Source organism: Contarinia nasturtii, unplaced genomic scaffold (genome assembly GCF_009176525.2).
Source record: "Contarinia nasturtii isolate CC-2019 unplaced genomic scaffold, AAFC_CNas_1.1 Cnas_scaffold_695, whole genome shotgun sequence".
Classification (NCBI taxonomy): Eukaryota; Metazoa; Arthropoda; class Insecta; order Diptera; family Cecidomyiidae; genus Contarinia; species Contarinia nasturtii.
The window spans coordinates 9,873,505-9,900,135 of NW_022198046.1; the positions used below are offsets into that span (position 1 = coordinate 9,873,505).

The following is a 26,631-nucleotide window of genomic DNA, read 5'->3' on the forward strand; positions in this document are numbered from 1 at the left end:
AAAGAGAAAAAAACTAATCTATATGATGTCAGTCTATTTAGTATTATGATAATTTTTTTTTTGTCAACATCACACGCACTGTCATTCCATATGTCTAATGACGGTTCAGGTTTGTCACAAAAGTCAGTCAAAACATTAAGCATGGTTAACAGTGGCCAAAACATACAACTTATAGTCAAAACAAACAATAAACATATATTATTTATATAGATTCATAACTTTATTTCCAGCTACATGTTGAATGCAGAGAATAATCTTTTATTATTAAATAAATGTGCCGATATTAAATAGAATTAAGGAATATATTATAAGCCAGTAGTGTGCGAGGAAAATTTTTCATGAGAAGATGATTTTTAGAGAAAAAAAAAATTTCGTCAAATCACTGGGGGAAGCACACTACTGGTATAAGCACATGTAGATTAAATTATCAATAAATGTTCAGTCGATTTATGGAATTACTTCTTGCATTGCGTATTTCCAAGTAAATCGACGTGCCAACGCCTCGAAACGTGATCTATCTTGTTCGTATAAACGACCTAATTCGGGTTCCATGCAAATCTAAAATTCAAAGAAATTTTAATATTATTAAACTGATGATAAAGTTTAGGCTATCAATGATATCGTTAGATACCTCTGTGAATGGATCAGTAAGAAGACTTTGTACGCTTAGCAGTAGCTTTGATATGGTTAATGCTAACGACCAATTGTGCTGAATTATATCAATACCAACGTCTCCGTGCCGGCTCACATTGGGATGGATAATCTTGGTCAAGAATCGTACAATCGGCGGATGCATTGGATATCTGTATAAAGAGAAATATTTTCGGATTTATTATTCCTACCATGACAGTTCCAATGATAAAACGACTACTTACGAAAACGGAATCAAAATATGTAAAAAGAATTTTCCACCCTCGTACGGACTGCCGGTGGGTCCAACGATCGATGCTTGCCAATGTGAAAGTGAATTATCAAGTGGAACAGCTTCAATTCCTTCCGTAGCATCGGCGGTTAATGTGCGAATATCACCCCGTAGGCGTCTGGATCGAAAATGATTCTCTCGTTGTTGTGGTGTTCGTAATGTCATTTGTATGACACAAGTACGACAAAAACATGATTTCATCAGTGATGAATAAATCTAAATTGCACCAAAAATTTAAATTTAATTTCAAATCTCAATAAAATAAGTAAGTTACCTTACCTTAAACCAATTAGTTGTGTGTGTAATTTGATGATACAACGGCCATCTAGTTCTGGTATATCGTTGCCACAGCTGTTGTGGGGTATGAATTTCGAGAATTTTTTTCCATTGTTTGCATACTTCTCCGACGTGGCACAGAGATATGTCGTCCAAATATGAGAATATCACAAGTAAAACTTCGACCGGAAGTGCAGCAATTGTGTTAGGCTTGTTTGCAACCATTGGGGCCGCTACGTTATTTGCATCATCCACTTGTCGAATGGCATTTTGATTAGCGTTGATTGGTCTTTCATGTGGACCTTCAGTAAGTGCATTTAAATACTGTCGTAGATTTCGTGGTGCTTCGGGATCGGGGCGATTGCCTAAAAATGCATTTTCATAAATGGCCATGCGATCGTTATTTCTCGATGTTGATGCAGCCGTTGCTGGACTGTTTGGATGTTCGTTTTGATCATCGGCCGGTGATAATACACGGTCCACATGAAATGGCGGAAAATAGATAAAATCGTCATCTGCTTCTTCGCCTGGTTGGTCGACTCGTACTATTTCTGGTATCCGATGTGGAACTGGATCTTTGTATGGTGGTTCATCGTTGCCCGAATCTTCGTCATTGTCTGATAAATCTGTTGAGCGTTTCTCTTCGGCAGCGACTGGAAATAAAAACGCATGACATGTGCCACACAACGGCTCACCAAAACTCGGAGCATAATAACCATTGCAAACGCAACACGTTGATGTTGCCTGCGAAAAAAATTACGTAGTCAATAATTATTTGAGTCGAAGTGACCACACACAACAAATAGAACACTTACTGAAAATGTGAAATTTTCACAATACTCTTCGTAGTCATCGTAATCGTCGTCATCGTTTGAATTATTTCGATTATTTTGTGAAATCTGAAGACATTCTGCCATCGTAAAATTATAAAAAAAAATTCACTGAAATTCCCAAGGATAAAATAGTTCTGTTTTATTCTCGATGCACACTGCTATTAAACAATTTCAGAGAGTTTGACAGTTCAGAACAACAGACTGGAAACGTCAAATGTATAGCATTGAGACAATATAGTTGTCTCTTTCCAACGTTGTTCCAGTATTGGAATTGGTAAAATTCAGTTATATTTATTGGACTATGTGCATTGAACAGTGTTTTTTTATAAAATTAAGAATGCATTTTTCGTATCTAAAAAAAATTATCAATTTGTTAAATTTGATCGTCTCTGATTTTTGTGTAAGTTTCTCTTATAGTTAGTGCTATGCTCTATTTATAAGATTTACAAAAATTATGCTTTTGACGACCACACCACGTTTATGCATTTTCATCACCTTGAATAGTGCTGTGAAACCGAATTATATTACCATTTCATGCTTCCTCCAATTATGACAAAAGAACAATTTGCAAACTAGATCGTTTCGATTATGCCAAAAATTGTGTATGGGCATAAAAGTGAACAAACAAAAACTGAATGAGTTTCAGCGTTAAAACGATCTGTGCTTCTGTCGTGCCGTGCAATGAACGAAGGCAATAATATGCCTATGTATATATTGACTTAAGCGAGGTAAACGAACAATGTAAACATAAAGATGAACGTGAAAACAAAAATGATTTATGAATAAACTATCAATGTCATTGGCAAAAATTTATACATATACAATGTATTGGCCGAATCGCATAGACGCTGGCGATGATGACACATTTCATATTGTCATACTCATATTCATTGCCAATTAGTCGATTGTTATGGTTCGGGTTTTCTTCGTCATTTTTGAGCGGTTCTTTGTGACTTTTTTCTCTCTCTCTGTATTTGTGTGGTATAAATCAATTTGTACTGACGGAATAATTGGTTTAGCGATGCATACAAATTAGCCATTAAATCATCCAAAACAATTTTCGATTGAATGGCAATTTGATGAATAATACCGTTCAAGTACAAATTTTTCGTGTTAACGACACTGTATAAATAAATATGATGCAGCAAATTGCATCGTGGAGAGACAGAGAGATGAGAAAAAAAAACAACATGAAATTGAGTTTTTGTTTTTCAAATGATTCCCATTTAATATATTGCGACGGTAGCTGCAAAAGGCCAATGCATTAAACAAAATGGAAGAAAACGAGTAGAGGAAATGAAATCCAAAACTATTTAGCTAAACATAGAGAAAAGCGTTCCGTCTTCATGTGTGCTCACCGAGAGCAATGCAATTACACTCACACAAGATCGCCTGTTTACCATTGCCAGTGCTGACGCCGTTTGCTACTCTTTGCTGCGGCTGCTGCTGCTGCTGCTGCTGCTGCTGCTGCTGAGGTACAGCTCATACATTTTATTCATTGTTTGCAGCGCAATAAAACACATCACTCGTTCGCAACTCCAATATATTTACAATAAAAACGAAACGAGAGAGTAAGAAATGGATGAATAAGAGTGAAAGTGAAATTATGCATGAAATTGAAACGACCAATGGAAGAAAGTCGTACGTTGAGTGATTCGAAAATCGACTGAACATTGATCTGGAAGTGATTTGACAAGGTTTTTTTTCGTGTCTTTCTTCTTTTTCTTCTTCGCGTCATTTTTTTTTTTCTTTCAACATGTTACGTACGGCACAATCAGATAATAAAATATCATTGTTGAAATTAGATTCATCTATTTTTTTTTCGTTTGGTTGTCGCGTGCGTTGCGTGCATAAGATTGCTGATTATTTTCGAAAAAAAAAAAAATTATTGTCATAATGTAAATTTTTCGCTTCATAACGATTAGCGAATATTGTAGTAAAACAACGAAACGAATAAAAAAAAAACCGGGCGAATCAAACAAATTGGAAGTCAACCAGCCAAATAGAAATTAGCAAAGCGATCAAAAAATTCAACGAAATATGATTTTTTTTTTCGCTAATTACGTTGATATGATAAAATTCAACGCTTGATTCGAAATCATTTTGCGAAAATTTATTATTATTACTGCTGATACACACAGTGAGTTACAAGACATTCAAGATGACCTCGTCCAAATTCGATCGTGCATCATTTTGACCTACTATCAAAGTTTGAAACTGTAATTTATACAATATTTACGACTCTTCAAAATTGTAATTTATACACACCGCAAAAAATGAAAGAAGAAAAAAAATCCCCCCGATTGATAAACCCGACAGACACACTCCGAAGCACAAAAATTATTCCAATTCCATAATTCAAATAACAACATTCGCGCCACAACAAATAACAACAAAAAAAAGCATGCATAGTACACAACACATTGGTTCAACGGTTATGAGATTTCGACGGGGTTATCATTTGCCTATTTATGGCTTACGAATTGGGCAAAACTGATCGTTAAACATTTCAACATAGAGGAAGTTTCATTCGAATGAACGGATCGAAATAAATAAATAAATATCGAGCGCTCTGATTAAATGAAACTATAGCTGGTGTTGTTGATCTATTGAACATGTTCTGATTATAAAATGATAATGTAATCAAATCAACGCAATACTCTTCATCTGGTGTAAATATCAAAGGGCAATTGACAGCGAAGCTGTGGATCCAAAGTCTGTTTTGGCTGTTTGACTACTTTGACTCGTAATGAGAATTTTTGAATGAGCCATTAACACAAAACACTCTGCACATTCGATGATGCCGAAAACAAAGTGGGAATTGAAATACATTTTCAAAACAAATCCAGTAGACTACGTCAAAAAGTGGTGATGAGACCGGTTTCGATGCCATGCGTTGTTTATTAGAAGTTAAAAACACCTAATCCATCGATGATAAATAAAAGAGATTCCATAATGCCAAAACTAGGTGTGTTAAGTTGATTGTTCTACGTTTTGTGCGAACTTTGAACACAGCAACATACAGGACATGCATATATAATAAATCACTGGCACTATTGAAAATTACGTGATTAAAATTCATTTCCTACTGGAATGTCGCGAATATTCACCAAATAGGATGGACTGGTTTTATACAACATTTCGTTAAATTACCATATAATTAAAGTTAAGTTAGTTTGTTCAAAAAACAAACATATTGCATAGCTACAAAAGGTAATGATAGGCATGTTGAGATAAAGATTCAACTCAATGTCCGGACAAACAGGTTCAATAAATGCATAGAGACAACGACAACGTTATCATTAAAGTTTGAGTCCTAATGAACATTCACAATCACGGGCATCAAGTCAATGGTCACGTACGCCATTTCTTTTCGCAAGAATCAGTGATTTAGTTTGAATTATTGTCTCATATTATGCATTTTTTGTGTTTTTTTGCTTTGCAGCTTGCATCAAAAGTGTTTAATCTTTGTTTTCTCTTTGGCATTCTTTTGCTATACACATACTGACACACCGGCAACACACAATTGCTCAGCTGTTGGTTATGTAGTTGTGTGTGGCTGATTCCATGGAATATGCACCTCAAAAACTTAGATGCCAACGTACCTAACGGCATTTTCACGATGACGACAACAACAACAACACATATGAATTGTCTTTCCAACGCGCCAAATTCAGACATGCGCTGTTCAAATTGTCATCTGCCGTATATTGTGACAGACTCAAACTTTCTGATCCAGTAAACAAACTAACAATTGCATAAAAACAAATGTTGAAGTAATTTCGGGAGCTTGCTTGTGTAAGAGTTTTTTATTCATTTTTTGTGGATTTTATTGACTTTTCAAAATAATTCAGAGATTGGTTTTTTTTTTTTTTGAATCCGATTAAAATTGACAAACATTTGAAAATTAAGCTGAGAGTCTTTTGAAGCATGGATAAATTGCTTCATATACATTCAGTAGTCCTTGACGTTTTCATTTTATCACTCTTCATTGCATTATTTTAGTTTATTGCACAATTTTGCTGAACGAAAAAAAAATACGTTTCTATCTCTGTCATAAGCACGACCTGATTGAAAGGTAAAATCTGTGGTGCGATACACTTTGCGATCTTATTGAATGTGAACATGTGATAAAAATAGATGTATTTCAAAATCCAATTTGTGACCTTTTTAAAGTTCTTCGTATAAAATATAAAAAAATCGATTGTTAGCGGAATGCATTCTTTGCACATGCGATAAGACTTTCGAAAAGGAAAAATAATCGATAGCGATGACGTTGTCTTAAAATTTAATTAACACACAGAGAGAGATTGGTTCGGTCCACTTTTCAGCCGTATATGTTCCGTTGAACATTTTTTGAATTCCCGTAATAAAAACGAACGGTGTGCGTTATACCTTGTGCATAAACGGTAATTACACGGTTTGTTTGTTAACTTCATCGTATTTAACAATGATGACAAAACGCAAATGTCACTCGAAACGCAAACGCCGCAGACTTGGCAACAAAACGCACTTTAAAAAATCGTAAACGATGAAAAAAAAAATTGTATTCGGAAAAACAAAATGTTTAGCTCGAGACTTTGACCGATTGATTGATTTAATATGAATAAATTACTGTGATTTTGCGTGGTGCAATGTATTCATCGCCGTCGCTTCGGAAATGAATCGGCCAAACACCAGATTGTATCGCGGCTAGAAGTCTCAATGCAGAAAGAGGAAAAAAAGCTTCTGACTGAAGCGAGCGCAGAAAAAAAATTGGTTGTGGTTGAGTTGTAGCAAAAGTGAGAAAGACGGGGAGACAAAAAAAAACTACTCGAAAGATAAGTCATCATAATAATAATACACAAACCAGCAAACAGCGACATGAAATCAATCCACTGTCTGTGGCCCATTCACGACACATACACAAAAATGGTGTGTTATCGGTGACGACGACGGCAGCAACGACGGCGACAGCAGTGGCGGTAGTTGTATTACAGCCGCTGCTATTACTTGTTCGATGTTGTGCTTCTAGTCGTATAACAATTTTATTCCAATACAAGAGCAAAATGTTACAATGAGTGCCTCGCTGCTCAAGCCAACATACCAAAGACATTCAGTCAGAGCATACGTTTCAGTCGAAACGCACACAGTACGGGTTCACTCTCGTCTTTTAATATTTTAATAAAAAAAAAACAACACAACAACATTATTTTGTGTCCAGAGATACAACAATTGATTTTTCGCTTACAACATTCGCATCGTTTGTTCTGAGGTTCGTTTTTATTTTTCATCGTTCACCTTTTACTCAGCGAACACATCGAATAAGCAACGAAAACATTGTTTTTCAAACGATTTAAATGAAGTTTATTTTTCGTTCATCTATTATAAAAGAGATAAATCAAATCGTTGCACAATCGTTTGTCTACTGCATTTGCAGCGAAATAAAATGAAACATACTTAGTAAATAAAACCAAAATATTTACGAGTAAATGTGAGCAAAATTGTTTATAAAAAATAATCAAAATATTTGCCAACAAATGCTTGAATAACATTTGTATGAACACAATTTGATCATATAAAAAATGTTTAAAGTAATAATATAATGATTTTCACGTTTTTCATCACGTTTATTTAAAATCGGAAATGTTGCTTTTCATATTTACGTTGAGTTTACATATAAAATAAAAAGTTATCGAAACAAAATAATTTCCTTCGCATTGGTAAATAATGGAAAATGCGTTTTGCGTATAATTGTCACAGTTCAAAGCGCGTGAAAACTAACGCGTAGAAATTAACGGCTAGATTCTATGAACCGCGTCCAACAACGCGCATTTTATGTGTTTGGAATTTTTTTTTATGTACTTGATTTCTCGTTTGCCAAACAATTTCGGAACAAATGAAAACGATTTTTTTTTCTCTTTTCGGCCTTTTAAAATTTATTATAAGCAGAAAATTGAGAGTGCTTCAATGAGAGTGTAGAAACACACGTATTGGCACATGCGTTTGTGCAAAATTCATATGTACGCGATAGTTGGTGTTTTTTGTGTGTTTTAGCGTGGTGGCGAATTGGAAAGGTTGAAAGAGAAAAATGCAGTCAGCAAAGTTATACTATTAGCGGCTTCCCATTTGATATATAACATGCAAAGATGGTTAAGTACCATTGAAAGTAAAACGGCGACATAATGCCAACCAGAACAACTGCATTGCGATTGCCGCATCAATTCCATTGGCATGGTGCGTACAATAATGGCGACAATCGCAAACCCAAAGTTTAAAAAAAACGGATTTGCGTGTATATTAAAAGTGAAATTTAATAAGTAACCAAATGAATGAGAGACTGAATACATAAGAGATAAAATGTTGTATTATTACCGTGCATGTGTGCTTTTTGGCTTACTTCTGAATGGTTAATGATTTTTTTAAACTGCTTTTAACTTTTGACCAAAATGTGTACTCCAAAACTCAATCGTCTATTTGCATACGCCAAACACACTTTATTATTATCTTTCGTTGTTCAAAGAGAATTCCAGTTTTCAACACACGACGCCGATTTCATATACGTGTTTCGTTTTTCTTACTTCATATCTCACCAATTAATCGCTCTCAATTGTTTTGCCAAAAAAAAAAGGAAATTAAACAAAAACAATTTACAAACAAATAATGTTTTTGATGATAAACCCTGTGTCGTTATTGCAGGTTTATGATAAAAATTTTGTCATCCGCTCGTGACGATCAAGTAATACAATAATCTCTTTTATGTTTTTATTTTGTTTTAGAATTGCATAACCGCACCACTCGTCGGTAGAAAAAAAATCGGCAGAAATAAATACCACTGTATCTTAGCAATGCGAGTACAGACATCGTGCGACAGCTATTGAAATAAAATTAAACGGTTATATTCATTCAACATTTTGCCAAACCAACAACAAAGCAAAAAACACTGTGTGAGTTTAATAAACGTGAAAGCGATATATTCAACACTGCAAAGAGAAACAAACAAAAAACAACTTTACTCAAATTGTGCGTTTCATTCAATCTAGTTAACGGGTGCAAATAGTGAATTTTTGGTGAAAATTTGTCATTTTGCATCGATATTTACATTCTCAACGAGGCACGTTTTAACGTGTCAAAGTGACCCATTAACCAATTCTTTATGTGAATTCAATTTCATAATAACCATAATAGTGACTGTTTTAGTGAACAAGTTCAAAATAAAAAGAAACCAAAAAAAAAATGGAAGCAGAAAATGCACCAAACGCTTCACTTGGCAATGGTAATGTGCCAACAGCAGCTGAACCATCATCACAAAAAGTTCAACCAGGAACAACAGAAAGTATCATCACTACAATTATTTCAACCATTTGGGATGTGATTGTGTTCTTAGCCATTTCTATAGGATATATTTTCCAAGTGAGTATCATAAATTAATAAATTTCAGATTTTATTTCATCTCTGTATGAAATCAATGCCATTTGGGTTCCTGTATTGTGTCTCTCAACTTTATTCGATGACCGAAAAATAATGTATATTACGTCAAAGGAAGCGAATGACAAAAAATTGTGATTGGCTCTTAAAATCGACAAATGATCTCAGAACTTTCGACGTCAATCCCATCCACGGGACATAGCTTTAGATGTACACAGCTCTTTTTTGTTCGAAGTGTCTCTCTCGTTTCAATGCAAACAAGTTTGGAAATCAGTTTTTTTTTTCGAGTGTGTCTCTCCATCATGCCAGGCCTGTGTATTTTTAGACCGAAATCACTTGAATAATTTAGAATATTTTGACGAAGCATGGAATGAAATAGAAAACTACAAAAATATCGTAAATTTTTGTTTAGATAATTTTGCACTGAAAAACGTTAGTTTCGTCAGTCGATTTGAAACGGGTTTTCTACATCGTTCGAATGGTCTCGAAGATACTTGATGCTCAATTGGTTTTGATGACGATTGAATGAATGTTAAATCAATATCGTAATAAAATTCACGTGAAACAGATGAATACAGCATGATTTGCGCAACCAATTCAATTGCAACATATTTTTCTCTCTGTTGCGATGCATAAAACTGACGGACACTTTAATCACCATTTTTGATGTTGTTGTCGTCGCCGTCATCGTCATCGATTAAGACATACATGCATATGATGTAATGAAATGAGCATAGAAAATTATATGGTAGCGAGTTTGTGCGATGTGAAAATCGTTGCGATTTTAATCACTTTGCAATCATTTAAAATTCATCGGTATGCGGTCACTCGCACTGACGTCTTGCTTCTCTCTATCCATCCATCTATCCTCTCTCTCTTCCCATATTTCGCGAAATTTCCTCGAATAAAACGGTTGTTCATTTGAAATTCACAAACATAGATTCAAAGAGTAGATAATCTTATCTGGTTTGAACGGTCTTTAAATAAAAAAAAATTTGAATTTCTATTTATTTGATAAAAAAAACACATATGTGCATTCAAAAAGACAAACAAATATACCAGTCTTTCACTTTAAATCCATCAGAAATGTCAATAATATTTTCCGTAGACTAATTTTTGCACATCGTTTCCTGTCAAAATGTATTTACGTTTCATGTGTGTTTGTTGTATCGTTTGTTTTGCTTTTTTCTGTTTCATTCAGCCAAAAATACGAATCGGCAAACAGTCGAGTTTTTTTAAAATCTGTTTTCATCTTTTCTCTACAACACCAGCCATATGAGACAAGGTTCAAAACGAGTACAAAAGATACATTTTAATTTATTCTGTGCGTCAGTGAAAGACTACCATGACAAGCCAGTCAAACTAAATACCTATTGGGCCAACATTGGTTGTTTGTATTTGACTTTAGATGCCATTTAAATATGGATATTCTGCTGTTGAAAAACATATTGTTTGATTTTATCAATAGGTAATTAAAGAAAACGACGTTTAACACTGTTAGAGTACACAAAGAAATATTGATTTCATCATCGGCCATTACACGCTGCGATTCAAAGATCAATCATTGTAAAACTAATTTTAGAGAATGAGGAATTCTATATTTTGAAGTGATATAAGAACAAAGAGAATTCAATTGATTTTTGTATCGACCGCATCATTTTATCATGTGGCAATAATTAATGGCCGCAACAAAAAGCTGCCACAAAGAATTTCAATGTCACATAGCTTGGCTACTGATTTATTTCGACGATGTTTTTTGGGTAAATGCTTCAAATTATGGCATACCTTAATCATAAATCGTTAAATCTATTTTTTGTGGATGCTGTTGAGCCATTTGTTAATTCCCTTGAACGTTCACCGATATTGTTTCGTATCATTATTAGCCAAGATAAAGACCTCTAAATTAGGCATGAAATGTTGAAAAATTGTGTTGAAAATTCGTTTTTTAATCACACTAATCTAAGCGACCGAAACTCAAACCAAAATGAACAAATGCTCCAAAATTTCGATTGACCTTTTGTTTAAATTTATTCACTCGCATACATAACAGACAATCTTGGACCGAAGATCATGGATTTGTAACACATTCATAGCGGAAAAATTAAATTTATAATAATATTCATATTTGAAAAATCGCGAGCTGAATAGATCATTTGACATATAAAAACTGACGAAGCGAATAAAAAAAAATTGTGTTTTATTACAAACTGCATTGAACTTTTCAAACAAGGTGTTTAAAGTATGACTCGAGGTTTTGTCTTATCTTTAACCAAACACATACACATCTTTAAGACCGACCATTTATGTTCATTGACTTTAAATGAATGATTTTCTTGCCGTTTTGCTATGACCATTTAATTTTACCGTTTGATTCGTTTTTGTGCAGGATTTATTCTACAGAGTGATTGGTTTTCCCGAGCAGAAGTTACAAGGTGAACTGGCTCTTGTAACTGGTGGCGGCGGTGGTCTTGGACGATTGATCTCATTAAGACTCTCAAAATTAGGCGTTGACATCGTCATTTGGGACATCAAACAAGAAGGTAAGTGGTCTTGCAGCAAACAATTTTATTTAAGTCAACACACACTGATAATATTCATAGATAAAACGCTGTCCGAAGATATGCCATTCAACACACACACACACAACGAGACATAAACAAACATACCAACGCAATAACGTAGAATCGGACAGAAAACATGTTTTCTTTAGGCTTGTCATTGTTTTTGAATTATTCTTTTGTTATATTACGAGAAAAAAAGAGAAGTGTGTTCATAAAAGTATGACAGCAGTAGGCTGATGATCGAAAGACAATCAAAATTCATGGCACATCCACGTGGCACATTAATGAAATGAATATATCTACCGGTCGCCGGATTGAACGTGATAAAAATGATCGAAACAATCAATAAATTTGTTTTATTGATGAGTTATGAATGGTATTGCAATGCCAATTTATTCAAAAGTGTCGGGTCACAAAAATGTAAACAAAACCATAAAATGTTGTTCGCAAAAATAAAACGGTCAAATGTACACATCAAGACGATAAATAATAAAAGTTTATGAATAATTTCTTTTATCTGTCCTCCTCGTCGTTAATTTTGCGCTAAGCCACGCGCACAACGTATATAATTGTTTTCAATATGCCACAAAATTACTTCAAGTCAAAAATTAAACAAGTTATTCATTGAATGTGCTAATTATGTCCGCTTGATGAATTGTGATATTATTTTGGTACCAAGAATTCGCTTCTTGACAAATGATGCGAACAAAATATAAAATTCAGAATATTTTTTCTTCTTCGGAACGTGCGTCTACCAGTCGACTTCTTTCTTCAAGTACTTGTCTTGTGTTCACGTTCACTTTTGTTTTCTCATTCACTCTCTTTCTCTCTGGCGTCATTCATATCAATTGAGGTATCAATAATTTTGGCTATGAAACTTTCGTATGTGTGTTACGTACTCGACAGAGAAAGAAAAAAAAGCGTGCCACTTACACAATGCATAATAAGTTTGTATTATTATCAGACAATATATTTAGCTGCCGTCATCTGGATATTTTAGCTCATCTGGATGCCGTCAGCAGATGATGCGTAGTGAAAACAATAGAAGTGATTGTTATAGTAATACCAGTATATAACAAGCTTATATACCTATAACAATCACTTCTATTGTTTTCACTTTGTATCATCTGCTGACGGCATCCAGATGAGCTGAAATATCCAGATGACGGCAGCTTAATATATTGTCTGATTATTATTAAACAATAACAACGGCTATGGCTAGACTTCTTCGGCTACATTACAATCACATAATTCCGTCGTAATTTCGACCGCGAATCGTGCGCATATCGCAAAGCCTCAATCAGCTTCTCTTTTTTTCGCAGTTGTTTCACTTTTATTGTTATTATTATTTATCTGCTTTTCGTTGGATTTTATACATAGCTGAAAATAGAGGTACTTCCATAACACTTGATGTATCTCTATAACAATGCTGCTCATATTAATCGAAGCGAGCGCACATGATGAGAAGCAAACGATCGAGAAATCGATTGAATACAAAGAAGAAAAAAAAACTAAAACAAGCACAAGGTTAATTTTAAATTATTCGCATAATATTCGATTGGAAGTTGCAACGAACCTCATTTCTATTTTGCCGCGCCGAACGGGCGAGCAGATAAATCGAATGTACTGCTAAAAAAAAGCACTTGTTCAAATAAACAAAATCATACGGCACACGGTATGTTTATTGTGCTGCTGAACTCTTACCTGCTCTTACCACAATGTGCGTGCAAGCGACACACATTTTGGGATTCCATTTACGAACGAAATAAGGGGCATTCAAGTCTTTCATTCTTTTCGCCGAAAGTGAATGTATATTATTCTGCATAAACGCTCCCGGCAATCGCTTTTACGTTTTTAAATTGACGGAAAAAAATGCGACAATTAGCTGAATGTTCGACAGTAATTTAAACAAAAAAAAAAAAATGAAGAGATAAATGAAAGTGAAAATCAAGGTCTCATTTACGTTTTGTTCAACTTTCAGTATTTTTATTTAAAGCAGCCGCTGAATCTTGTTTTTGGCTGTTCACATCGACACCAAACAACAATGACAGAATTACACGTAGAAATTCATTTGCATCGTGGTTTGAGAGAGAGAGAGAGAGAGAGAGAGAGAGAGAAAGAAAGAAAAGATCGTTTAATGAACTAAAAAACAAAACGATTTTAATGGAACACAACCTATTTTTATTTGAACGCATTGCGATTCTCTTAAAAACGGAAACCACATAAACCATACACTTGATCTTTGTTTGTGACTTATATAAATCAAAATATATGTTATATAATTAACAGCTAAAAAAGAATCGCATAATTCACTGAAAGTGTTCGTTGTGCGTTGTCTTCTCTTTTTTATTGATACACTTGATCGACTTTTTTTGCTGCGGACTATTCCGTTATGCATAATTCAAAGCAATTGAAAACGGGCTAATCATAGTTATGATCAGTGAATCATAAAGCGTTACTGGCGTCAAAATACTGCCATGACACAGCAATACACTTTGACTTTTTATCGCGTGTATAGGAGTTTTTTGTTCGCTATGTTCATTGTTTGGCATACTGAACTATACTTCATTTTCGTATTTTTTTTGCGTTTTCTTGCATGAAATTTAATTTAGTACGTGCTTATAATTTGGTACATTATTTCTAATTAACGACTCTTGTGATGATCTTCAATTGCTTTCAAAATGATTAATTAGCATCTAATTTGTTTGAATTTTATTAGAAGTTTCGTGTTAATTGCGGTAGTAATTTGTTGTGCGACTTCAGGTGTGTTTTTGAAAACGCATGAAGATGGTTACATTTCATAATCGATCAATTCAAATTTTGATATTTCCGTTTGAACATGAGAAGAAAAAACTTGAACTTTTGTATACAAACGCGGTTTAATACGTAATTTATAATCTCTTTTTATATGGTTTTTTTTATTACTATTTTCGTTATAGGTATTGATGAAACTGTTGAGATGATTCGAGCTAACGGTGGCACTTGTGTTGGTTACAAGGTCGATATTTCAAAGAAAGAAGAAGTGTATAAAGCAGCTGATGCCATACGCCGCGATGTTGGTGATGTAAGTTTTCTCAATTTTCAAACATGTTTTTTTCGTTATTTTCTTTATTATAGACTCAAAATTGGGCAATATTTGAAAAGTCAATTCTATTTTTGGTTACTTTTTTTCAAAACTTCTTCACCATAGACAAATTCTATTTTTTATACGTCGATTTTTTTTAGTCATATTTAATCGAAGAATGTGTGTGTGTATCAACGGTCAAAAATGTAGACAAATTTACAAACAGTTACCAAAACTATCGCTCGAAGCTACTGCCAAAATTGGGATCTTAGAATCGATGCTATTAGATCAACTGGTTATGTAAATATTTTGCTATATGAATACCATTCATCGCCATAAGTTTTTCAAGTGGGTACAAATGTTTACTGAACATGTAGTACTACAAGTAGAAACTCGATGTTAAGTTATTTGAGAACTCACACAAAGCCATATATACACTAAACGAGGTAGGGAAAGTGAATATAACAACCTGTTGAGTATCTTCAGGTATGTTGTGAATCATCGTTGTCATCGTCTTATTCGTCGCTTCCGCATAATTTGAACGCATTTGTTTTCTATGTGCGAACAACGATCATTGAAAAATGCGGAATCATTGACGCAAAAATCGCGCTCAGAATCAAAACGTACACACTAAAAAACATAAACAAATAGCCGGATCTGTATTTTTTTTTTCAACATGTTTGTTAAAATCTTCCATTAAAACGCACAGTGTTTGGCGCTGTTTTCATTGTCATTTCGAGGTATAGACGATTGGCATCTTTGTTGAGACCAATTATCAACGTGACTTGGTAATTGCTTGCAAATAAGCACGACGCAACAATCATCCGCAAATTAGAGAATTTCGTCGTTTTATTCGGAGAAAAAGGCAAAAACGTGTTTAAAAATTTATAAAATTGCACACTTCATGAGCATGTGTGTGGTTTCATCAAAAAGTCACTCATGAAATTGCAATGTTGCATATTACAATTTTCAATCATACATCATGTATGTTTCATGATGAGATCAATTATATGCGGTTAATAGTTACAGGCGGGAAATTTGTTCCTTATGCAATTTTATTAATTTTACTTCATCTACCGAATGGAACATCTTTTATTACTGAAAAACAGATTTCATATTTGCGCAAATATGAATTTGGCAAGTGCGGAATGAATACCATTGCAGCAGAAAAACCTGTGTATCAGCAATTAAAAAACTCCAATTTAAAATGAAATTACAACAAGCTTGAACAATGGAAGACGCCAATAAAACTTTTGTAATTAAAATATGGTGAGAAAGAAAAAAAAATAATGATGAAAATTAGGTACAAAGTTAATGATTTTAAAATAGCCCAATTAGTCAAGATCGCTTAAAAGTCATCATCGCTGTTGATTGCAACAAACTTGTCGCTACTGTTTTTGTACCCCCCCCCCTCCGTTTCTTGGAATTCAGAGGTTCTAAGACGGTTTCGCGGTGCATTGCACGCGAAATTGAAATTATATAGATAATAATGTAAATAAAATAAACAAATAATAATTACAGGTGGTTGAGTTTGACACCTTGAGAGAAACATGAAACAACGTTGAAACTTGAACTCGTTTCATATGATTGACTTCTTTAAAGCGTAACCGTTTACTTTTCGACCGAAAAACGAGTTAATTCAAAATGCATGTTTTTGGTTTCACTCATTTATTCCAGTCGAATTGAAGAGCCCTTAATTCGTGAAAAATCTTGAATCCTTACGGTTTCCGTGTAAAGATTAAAAATGTTTATCTCCTTTTTTACATATCATCGAACAAGGAACTGGTCACTTGTGATTTTCATTAAAGATATATTTAATTGGGTAGATAAAGCCGGAGTGCAATGCAGCACAAAGACGTTATTGACAATTCGCACATGTGAAAACCGGTAACAATGCCGATTGCTAACAGTTAGTTTCATGATATATTGACATACGAATCGAGAGTCATATGTTTTATAGCTTTTATACTATTTGCACGAAAATTACAACGTTTTTTTTTCTCGAATGTGGTAAAATTGATTGGTTGGCAATAGCAGGCACATGAATTGAAGTTGTTTGTATTAAATTGCTTATAAATTGAATTATGAAAGTGTGGTGGAGGTAATGTTTGCATTACGGGAGTCGATGTGCTCGTCATTTTTTCTTCGTTCGATTGGAATGCTCAAAACAAATGTGGGCTGTGAATGAATAAGCCTTGAGAGTGCATTGAACGCATTGACTGTATTTGACTGCAATTTATAGTCGTACATACAAACAAAAGAATAGTAACGAATGCCTATTCCTGATTTTTTTGTAGTTTTTTGTACGAGATGGTATTGCACAGAGTAAATATGAAAAGAAATAAAAGTAATTATGTTGTTTGCATTTAATTAAAGTGTTCGATGCCGTTCCGAATGTTTGGCGAGAACATCATAGACTTAATTCGTCATAAAATATACACACTTGATTTTGGTTGAAAAATGAATGCATACTTGAGTTGAAAATTAACGACAATTCTTGCCATTTCCGACATTTTTACATGAAAAACGCATTTTTTTGGACACAATGACTGAATAGACATGATACTAAGCAGAAATAAAACGAAAAGAACTGCAATGGATGTAATTAATGCTTTTTATCGAAAACTTGTTTCCTAAATGGTGAATGAAAAATGTACAGATGTGCGAAAGGTTGTTATTAGCTTGAGCATCGACAGGAAGAGAATGAAATTTTGTTCGATCAAGTAATAATAACCATATTATTATTGAAATGCTAGGGATTATTGTACACGTTATGTGAGAATTAACTGACAGCGAAAAAAAAATTGAGAAAATATGATTAAATTTTTGTTGTTAGCCCATGTGTTTGGTTTATATACTACATTGTTATTAAAAATTTCATCAAATTTTAATTAACAGATCACAATGCTTATAAACAATGCTGGTGTTGTTTCGGGTCGTGCACTGTTGGATACGCCAGATCATCTGATTGAACGGTCGTTTAACGTAAATGTGTTGGCACATTTCTGGACAACAAAAACATTCCTTCCAGCCATGCTTGAAAAAGACCACGGTAATCAATGATTAATTGCTTTGAATTAAATAATATTTTTTCTTTCAAATTTGGTTTATTTGTTTAGTTCTTCCATTTATTGACATTTTTAACCATTTCTTCAAATTTTATTCCAATTTTTTTAGGACACATTGTTACAATTGCTTCGCTCGCCGGCCACGTTGGTATTGCTAAGTTGATTGACTACTGTTCAAGTAAATTTGCTGCTGTCGGTTTTGATGAAGCTTTACGTTTAGAATTGGAGTTGCTTGGAAGCCAAGTTCAAACCACTTGCATTTGTCCTTACTTTATTCAATCGACTGGCATGTTTGAAGATGTTAACTCAAGGTAAGTTTTTTTTCTTTTCCGTCCGAAAAGCTCACATTGAAACATCGAATTAAAATTTTGAAACAAAAGTGGATTGAAATGAAAACACTATATTCATTCATCTTTAGATGGGTACCAACATTGACATCGGACGACGTGGCCGATCGTGTCGTTTCCGCCATTCAACGAAAGGAAAAGCTCGCCATCATTCCGCGTTACCTTCAACTGATGCTTTGCGTTAAGTGGTAAGTAGTTTAACCGGTTTACTTCGAAGCCGCTCCTCAATTAAATACGCCTTAATATTTCCATTAATTTCCTTGCAAATAGGATTTTCCCATGGGGTTGTGCTTCGGGATTCTTGCGTCGCATTGTACCAGATGCAGCGCCAGCTCATGCATTAAATAACGGAATGCCAGCTATTCAACGACAATTAACGAAAGAACTTTTGCTAAACGATGACAATCAAGCCGATTCAGACAAAGAAAATAAAATCCTATCGGACGGCAGCAATAATAATAGCTTAAACAACTTGAATAACAACAAAAGTGCATCGTTGCTCATTAAACGTTTGCCATCAATTGGAGAACGTGTACTCTAAGCGTATCATTCATATTAACAAAATGACACAGCCACTTGTTCAGATAATAAGCTGTCAGATTAAAAAAAAACTGGATCTAAAATGTTTGTTTCCACATATTATGCATCACTTCAACTTGAACTTTGCTCCGAACAAACAATCGATTTGTAAAATCTTAAAGTTGTATGAGTAGAAAAATCGACGCTTATTATCTGAACGACTTTATTCAATCTAATTGAATCGACATTAGAGTTTACAACACGATACAGATATAATAATGATATAATAAACATCTGAATTTCCGTATAATTTTTCAACTCCAATGTGAAATTCCAATAATAATTGAAATTCTAATGTGTTGTAATAAATGAGTACCAGTTTGAGAATGCAGATAAACGTATAATAGCATTAATAACAAAATACAAACCCATAAATTTAGTGTAAGATGATCCGGGAAAATAATCACAAATTCCAGCATCAAGAAACTATTTGATAATTTTATGAATAAAAAGTGATTTAGTTTGTAATGACTTTTACCTTAATATTGTAAAGCGACAAAATTGTATGGTCTTAATTAGTTAAGCGGCAAAATGAATGAAAATATTTAAGTGTGCTTAGGTTTAGTTTTCTTTTTTTTTTTTGGTTTCTTCACTTTTTACGATATTTTTTACACTCGGTCCATATACCGAATGAAAATAAAAACAATCAGTTGCCTTTTTTGTAATTCCAATGAACGTTGTAAGAAGAAAAAAAATGTTTTTTTATTGGTCGTTTTTATGAGAAAACGAAAACAAAATTGGATATTATTCATATCGATTTTTTTAAACATATATAAATGATAACCGAAAAACCATATATTTCGCTTGTCAAACAACATTTTCAAGAAATAAATAGCATTTATAACCAACATTTTGAACAATTTTGATTCTTGGTCCAATTCAAGTTTAGAAGATAATTATTCTTTCAGGTACTCCGTTTTTCATAGTCAACTGTTTACATAGCGAAACGTATTTCCATAGTTTGTTTATCATCATTTGGCATGACGTCTGTTGACATTATTTTTGGCATTATTGTTTGACATACACAAATTTGGGCCAAATTATTTGGCTAAAGAATATAAACGTGCTCGACTTTGTAAAGTCATCATCTCACCTGACGTTTCTCTACAAAAAACAGTGTTCGAAAGTATAATATGTTTTATTCTGAGATGATATGCAAAAATTCATCTTACGTATATTTACTGTATTGTAAAGATGTAATTTTTCATGAAATGTTGTTGTTTTGCAAAACATAATATAAAAACTGGAGATTGTTTTAATTAATTTACGCATTTCAAAATATATAACAATGATATTTTATACACATATAGGCATGGTGGAAAACATATGAGGGGGTTTTGTGCTTCCGAAATAACATCGAAGAGCAGAAAAGTTCATCAAAATTACATAATATCTAATGTGAACTTCGACAAGGAGGTTTTCCTTACTTTTCTCATATTATTCTCAAATTTTTCTCATTTTCTGCCGGCGAGCGTAAGAGGGACGATTTTGAGGGAGGCAATCCGACTGTACCCATATCCAATTAGTCAATCTTCAATTAAAATGGAATGAATTCTCGCTTTAATTTATGAAATAAATTCTTATTGTATAAATTCTTTTTATTCTAACATTTTTTTCACCACATTTCGTGTTTTTTTTTTTTTCAATTTAAGGTAAAACTGTAGAAAAATTAGTATAAATATGGAGCCAAGACAGAATAAAGTCAGTTCATTTTGAGCATTAATCTCTGAAACTTATTTCAAACACAAGAAAAATGGTGTTTTCTCGCAATTTGTTGGTAGTTGTTCTGATCGGTTTATTAATCGTCAACTTGTAAGTATACAATACAATTCAAAAGATCTATAAGATGAAAACAAGATCATTGGGAAACAAAATTAGTATAATGAATTGCGCACAATTATAACTCCGGCATACCGTCAGATAAAGATATCTTCAATAAATAAATTTTTCAGATACATTTGTTACATTTCGATCTTGTGATATTTATTGAGTTCAGTTTCTCTTCGTAACATAATGATGATAACGTTATCTGACTACATAATTTTCAATGAATTATATATTTTTTGGTTAAAATCGGTTAAAATATATTCAGAAATTTCTTCTTATGTTTTTCAAAGGCCCATAGATGCAATGAAAACTCCCAGAGATCTTTACAATGAAATTTACAATGATGCTGTAAAAAATTTGAATCACGCGTATGTATTTAAAAACATTTATCGCACAGAATAAATTGATTAAATTAATTATTATTATAGAATTGAAGTACTTATTACAAGTCACATACCACATTCAGATAAAGCAAAAGTTGAAGCAGAGGCTAAAAAAGTGTATGTTTATTGAATTAATGAAATGAAATTGATGTAAATCAAAACACTTTCACTAATTAAAATGCAAACATATTTTAGAAACCAGATGCTGGGCACATTGTAAGTATATCGCATTTTTTTAATTTTAATTAAATTACAAAATTAGTTCAATATGTTATCGAGTACTTATTCAATGATGTTAGTTCGTTTCTTTGTTCACAAGAAAATTTGTGCATCAACTAGCTTGAAAGTTTTTCTATCATATCTCATATCACGACCATATTCTGAAATTTTATGGTTATTTCTATATTTTCGTTCATTTCTGATTTTTTATAATTGACATTATTTGAATAATTTCATGATTGCGGCCAACAGTTCCGAAGAGTTGAAGCAAGCAAAGTAAGATAACCTTTCAATATTTAACATACATAAATTATTTTAACGAGAAATTTCAATATATTCGTATAATTTTTTTTTGAATTTCATCAGTGATCGATTGTCAGAAATATTGAGAATGCTTGGGTAATATTACTAATCTCATAATTTTTGGCGTTGGATTTTCAAATGAACAATTTATTTTCCGAAAACAGACATTAGTAGTAAACAGCAAACGGGATGGAATGGATGATAATTAAGCACAAAATAAGTAAACATGATTTGGCCCCGTCAAAACTTTGTGTTTCTTCTCAAGCTTTCAATAAAAATATTTCAATTCAATATTATACTGGAAAAATCTGATCGTTTTTATATATTTTTTGTCTAACTCTATTTTACATAGTTCATACCAAATTTTGGCGAGATATTACTTTGAATTGTTTATCACTTCTGTTGACTTTTCTTTCGGAAGTTTTCATGATCTTATCATACACTTTAGTCAAAGAAAATATGCGTGTTCGGTTTGTCTGGTAAATTTGCTGTAATAGAGTAACAACCTTGACATTTTTCATATTATAATTTGAATAAAAAACCAGTTGTTGTTTCAAATGAATACTCAGTCATTGAAGTTCTTCATATTGGTTTTATATCGATGAAAAAATGTAAAATTAACTGAAAACCAAATGCTAAATTGTTGTTATTTTTTACCATTTTATAGAACATATTAAATTTTAATAAAGTCACAACTAATATGTTGATTATATTTGTAAACATTTTGAATGAATAACGATTATAATAAAAAATTATAATTATTCTCAGGCGAACGAATTAGAAATTCGAAAGAATTTTTGTTTGACGCACAGCAAATTCCTTGCGAGTATATTTTTTATTTCGCCAAAAATGAGTATAAGTAATAAACGAATTTAATACACAATTAAAGTGAGTCGCAATAATTTTTTGTTCGTGAGCAAAGTGTTTCCCTTTCCGATAGCACCAAGAGAAAACTACTCGCGCATATTTGTGCGGAATTTTTATACCCATTCATGTACCCATTTGATAGCGTAGAACCAATACAACAAAAAACTTCGGCTGTTGGCTGTGTTCGTAGATATCTTATAATTTAATATTATTTTCTGTGTTTTTGATTTTTGCGGTTTTGGTTTTTGCGAAGTCTGTAAAAACATACTTTATAAACCTTAATGCAAATAGGTTGCAAAAAAGATAATTAAATGATAAATCGTTTTGGCGATTATTACAATATTCGTTATTGTGAATAAAAATGCCTACTAAACTCGGTTTCAAACCCTATAAATAATACTTTTGAAAACTGATATCGGAGACGAAGTCATGACCTATTCAGCCAACCAATTCAATAGCGATGGCATGAAATTGTTAGTGAAATCGGATGTGAAAAATTCTGATTTAAAGATGAACCAAAATCAAACAGAAATGAATAAAAACAGGCATTGTTATGTCGTTAATATAAAGCAATTTTTTGAAGTATATTTTTGTATCAATATGTCGTAATTTATATGCATCGATTATTCTTCATCTTCATAATCCAAATATGTTTGATCTCGCTCCTCGTCATCATAACCTTCTTCGTCGTCCTAAAGAGAAACCGGGGAAAAAACAAATAAATTAATTTATTGGGAATTTCAAAAATATATATACAATATATTGTTTGCTAGATAATGTCTATAGACATTGATAAATCAATGTGCAACTTACCCCATATTCCCATTCATTTTCTGCTTGTTCAGCACTTTGTGCTAAAGCCGCCCGAGACGTTGACGCCAATTGATTTGGATCAAAATCAGCCGGCTGCATTTCCAATAGTTCGTTAATGGTTTCGGTGAGAATTTCACGGCAGTTATCGTCAAAATTCGGTGGTAACCAGCCAGTTTTCTCATTGCATATCGCACCTGATAGTGGTGTCGGTATTTTGTCCAACATTTCTTGTATCTTCGGCACATGTACATCACAGTACTGAAATCGAATTTTTCAATGTTAAAATTGCCATATTGATCAAAATGCAAAATGAAAAAAAAAAATCAATCTTACTCGATAAAATGATTGTCTTGTTTCAGGTAGACGATCGACTTCAAAGTACGGGTATATGTTCTCTGGTTCTGTTTTGGTTTTTCGGCTGCGTGCAATCTGACGAGAGAAAAAATGGCATAAAAAATCATTTAAGAAATGGCAATATTACAAGACTCAGAAAATATATAATTTTTTAGTACCTTTTCTTTGAGTGTATTTGATCGGATTCGATAGTCCAGAGTTTGATAGTATCGGCTGGTGAAATCTTTGCGTGGATCGTATCCAAAGCGTACCCACATCAATCGCCAAGGTCCCGTTGTAAAATAATACGCCAATGATGGCAGAATGATTTTCAGTTTTTGTCGTGGAATTTTCGTTTCATAAGCCAAGGAGCTACGCAACCAAATCGGTTGACGATCCAAATACTCTTTTATCATATTAAATTGTTCGTTGGTGATGAATTTGAATTTCAGCATTTTCAATGCTTGGAATTGTGCTTTTTCCGGTATTGGATTCGTCAGACTAAATGGTATATAACATGCGTGCTTAAAACGACGCGTTCGTGACATTCCAATAATTGTCGATTCAGCCGATTCAAATGGCGATGATTGGTCTTTATTCAACCCTTTTGAACGATCCTTTTTGAAGAAACTATCCTGTGGTGTATCAACACGAGTGAAAGATGGCGGTGGGAAAAAATATGGAATGTCATTGTTCGCATCATCACTGTAAATTCAAAACAAAATAATTTTACTATAGAGAAAGACTATAAATGAAGAAAAACAATAAATTGAATTTACGTTAGCCAATCTGGTGATAGAAGTCCATTGGGCATAATATCATCATAAATAAATTCAGCTTTGTGCGTTGCCAGATTCGTTCCAATCGGTAAATATTGATAATCGCATAAACCTTATGAGAAACGGTGAAAAGGACGAAATTTTTAGCATTATAATTTTTTGGGGGATTAAACACCTACCATCGAATTTGAACATCGATCGAATGACACCGATAACATCGATCTTTGGTTCGTCATTGGTTTCTTCTTCTTCGGTGCTCGGACCAGGAATGTCACGTCTTCGACGACGATAAACTACCTTTAGTAAGAGTCCAGAGGCTGGTTTCAAGTCACCATAAATTGGTTTTGCAAACACATCATCTGGACGAAATGTCAAATCCAATCGCTTTTTGTCCATATTACATATCTATTAAAAATATTCATTTTTAACAGAATGATGTTGATACGATTTTTAAGAGTTGAATGCAATGAGAAAACTTACAACTTTTGAGATGTTTGTGAGACCACCTAACGTTTTGACCATATTGTCGGCATTTTCAACGCGTCCTGGGTACTCCACACCAACCAAATTCCGATCTTCGATTTCCATGTTGATGGTTGAATACACAATTTCCACAAATGAAATTTATATCGTTTTAACGTTTTGGTTTTATAACATTTGTATGCAACACATTTGATTTTAAAAACAACTATGTTGACAGATAAATTCATATGAAATCCAAATGAAACATTTTGACAGATGTACTAAACTCTAAAATGTACTAAAATGTATGCTGTCAAATGCCAATAAATGCTGAAATTTAAGGTTAACTCATTTCATTAAATTATTTCATCACGCAAAGAAATAAACCGTCATACTTTTGGCGAAAGTTTTGACAAATTCAAATCAAAAATGTTCAAGGTGTGTTCAGATATCGATCTCATTCAAGCTATAAAAAATATTTGAAAAAAATATTTTATTTTCTTTTAGAATCTTGTAACGTTGGTAACTGGTGGAGCGTCTGGTCTGGGCCGCGCTACAGTCAATCGATTCGCAAATAAAGGTGCACAAGTGATAAGTTGCGATTTGCCAACATCAAAAGGTGAAGAGGTAGCTAAAGAAATTGGTGAAAATGTACAGTTCATTCCGGCTGATGTAACATCGGAGAAAGATATTCTAAATCTCGTAGATGAAATTTCAAAAAAATATGGCAAACTTGATGTACTGGTTAATTGTGCTGGAATATTCAGTACGGAAACTATCTACGAACACAGTTCGGCACGTTCGGCAGATTTAAATAACTTCAAAGACGTCTTAATGGTATGTTAAATAAAGTTTAGTTTTCTTGCGGTTCATATTTTATTCGGATGTTTTTGTAGACAAACGTGCTGGGGACAATCAATGTGATTCGATTAACTGCAAAGTTATTTGTTAAAAATCGGCCAGATGATGATGGTATTCGTGGTGTCATCGTCAATACTTCAGGTGGGGATGCATTCAATGGATCATTTGGCAACGTGACAAACTCAGCCGCATGTGGAGCCATTCACAGTATGACAAAACCATTAGCAATCGATCTTGGTACCGACGGTATTCGTGTTGTCACAATCGCACCGTCTTTCATAGAAACTCCAATGATCGAAAATTATTCAGAACTTCTGAAAGAGTCAATTTGCACTGATAGTTTAACTAACCCACGCCGGTTCGGTGATGCAGATGAATTTGCTTACCTCGTACAGGCGATTATACTAAATCCATATATTAATAGCACCACCATTGAATTATCGGCAGGACTACGATTATAAACAGCAAAAATAATCGAAAAACTTACCAGTTTGCTAGTTATTACACAAGATGTAACACATAAAATGTTTAAGTGAAATAAATAAAAATATGACTAGTAAAAGAACCGTAATTTATCAGATCGACGCCGTGCACAAGAAGTTGGTATTTATCCGGGATTTTGCGGAAAGATCTTGGTCTGAAGGCTTATAACCATAAGAATCACCAAAAATGAATTTTTGCTTGACCAACCCGGTTTTCGGTACTTGATGACAATTTTGAAGGGTTT

The 26,631-nt window shown here is 33.4% G+C and overlaps 4 protein-coding genes and 1 long non-coding RNA gene across 8 annotated transcripts; 3 read left to right on the forward strand and 2 right to left on the reverse strand.

The window, feature by feature from the left end:
• Positions 1–194: 194 nt before the first annotated feature.
• On the reverse strand, positions 195–2,361 carry LOC116340684. The gene is made up of 5 exons (XM_031767295.1): positions 2,014–2,361; positions 1,202–1,942; positions 876–1,138; positions 632–803; positions 195–558 (listed from the first exon to the last, which is right to left on the reverse strand). Exons 1-5 carry the CDS (start codon positions 2,113–2,115, stop codon positions 448–450), a joined length of 1,389 nt encoding a protein of 462 aa, XP_031623155.1. The 5' UTR covers positions 2,116–2,361; the 3' UTR covers positions 195–447.
• Positions 2,362–2,409: 48 nt separating this feature from the next.
• On the forward strand, positions 2,410–19,905 carry LOC116340685 (short-chain dehydrogenase/reductase family 16C member 6). 4 transcript variants are annotated; one of them, XM_031767300.1, is made up of 8 exons: positions 2,410–2,431; positions 8,790–9,423; positions 11,825–11,978; positions 14,939–15,063; positions 17,962–18,115; positions 18,241–18,442; positions 18,550–18,666; positions 18,749–19,905. In XM_031767300.1, exons 2-8 carry the CDS (start codon positions 9,247–9,249, stop codon positions 19,017–19,019), a joined length of 1,200 nt encoding a protein of 399 aa, XP_031623160.1. In that variant the 5' UTR covers positions 2,410–2,431; positions 8,790–9,246; the 3' UTR covers positions 19,020–19,905. The 4 variants fall into 4 exon arrangements, with proteins under 4 accessions (XP_031623160.1, XP_031623157.1, XP_031623156.1 ...); XM_031767297.1 differs by lacking the exon at positions 2,410–2,431 and adding an exon at positions 5,711–5,829; XM_031767296.1 differs by lacking the exon at positions 2,410–2,431 and adding an exon at positions 7,115–7,285.
• A 2,766-nt stretch (positions 19,906–22,671) lies between these two features.
• LOC116340897 lies at positions 22,672–23,986 on the forward strand. The gene is made up of 2 exons (XR_004201118.1): positions 22,672–22,838; positions 23,829–23,986. It is a non-coding gene; the product is annotated as an uncharacterized LOC116340897 (long non-coding RNA).
• LOC116340894 (general transcription factor 3C polypeptide 5-like) lies at positions 23,172–25,290 on the reverse strand. Its single transcript, XM_031767632.1, has 7 exons — positions 25,062–25,290; positions 24,761–24,986; positions 24,582–24,693; positions 23,982–24,507; positions 23,803–23,898; positions 23,470–23,727; positions 23,172–23,348 (listed from the first exon to the last, which is right to left on the reverse strand). The coding sequence occupies exons 1-7, from the start codon at positions 25,167–25,169 to the stop codon at positions 23,280–23,282; spliced, it is 1,395 nt and encodes a 464-aa protein (XP_031623492.1). The 5' UTR covers positions 25,170–25,290; the 3' UTR covers positions 23,172–23,279.
• Positions 25,291–25,351: 61 nt separating this feature from the next.
• On the forward strand, positions 25,352–26,500 carry LOC116340896 (3-hydroxyacyl-CoA dehydrogenase type-2-like). The gene is made up of 3 exons (XM_031767636.1): positions 25,352–25,481; positions 25,551–25,880; positions 25,940–26,500. The coding sequence occupies exons 1-3, from the start codon at positions 25,473–25,475 to the stop codon at positions 26,363–26,365; spliced, it is 765 nt and encodes a 254-aa protein (XP_031623496.1). The 5' UTR covers positions 25,352–25,472; the 3' UTR covers positions 26,366–26,500.
• Positions 26,501–26,631: the final 131 nt, after the last annotated feature.

Excerpts from the sequence above, each read along its gene's own strand:
- LOC116340894 (XM_031767632.1), bottom strand. The coding sequence starts at position 25,169 with ATGGAAATCGAAGATCGGAATTTGGTTGGTGTGGAGTACCCAGGACGC. Across the intron at positions 24,694-24,760 it reads ATCGATGTTCAAATTCGATG|GTTTATGCGATTATCAATAT; the intron begins GTAGGTGTTTAA and ends GTTTCTCATAAG. Across the intron at positions 23,349-23,469 it reads AAAATGAATGGGAATATGGG|GACGACGAAGAAGGTTATGA; the intron begins GTAAGTTGCACA and ends GTTTCTCTTTAG.
- LOC116340684 (XM_031767295.1), bottom strand. The coding sequence starts at position 2,115 with ATGGCAGAATGTCTTCAGATTTCACAAAATAATCGAAATAATTCAAAC. Across the intron at positions 1,943-2,013 it reads GTGAAAATTTCACATTTTCA|GCAACATCAACGTGTTGCGT; the intron begins GTAAGTGTTCTA and ends TTTTTTTCGCAG. Across the intron at positions 1,139-1,201 it reads ACACAACTAATTGGTTTAAG|ATTTATTCATCACTGATGAA; the intron begins GTAAGGTAACTT and ends GGTGCAATTTAG.
- LOC116340685 (XM_031767300.1), top strand. The coding sequence starts at position 9,247 with ATGGAAGCAGAAAATGCACCAAACGCTTCACTTGGCAATGGTAATGTG. Across the intron at positions 11,979-14,938 it reads TTGGGACATCAAACAAGAAG|GTATTGATGAAACTGTTGAG; the intron begins GTAAGTGGTCTT and ends TTTTCGTTATAG. Across the intron at positions 15,064-17,961 it reads TACGCCGCGATGTTGGTGAT|ATCACAATGCTTATAAACAA; the intron begins GTAAGTTTTCTC and ends TTTAATTAACAG.
- LOC116340896 (XM_031767636.1), top strand. Across the intron at positions 25,881-25,939 it reads ACTTCAAAGACGTCTTAATG|ACAAACGTGCTGGGGACAAT; the intron begins GTATGTTAAATA and ends ATGTTTTTGTAG.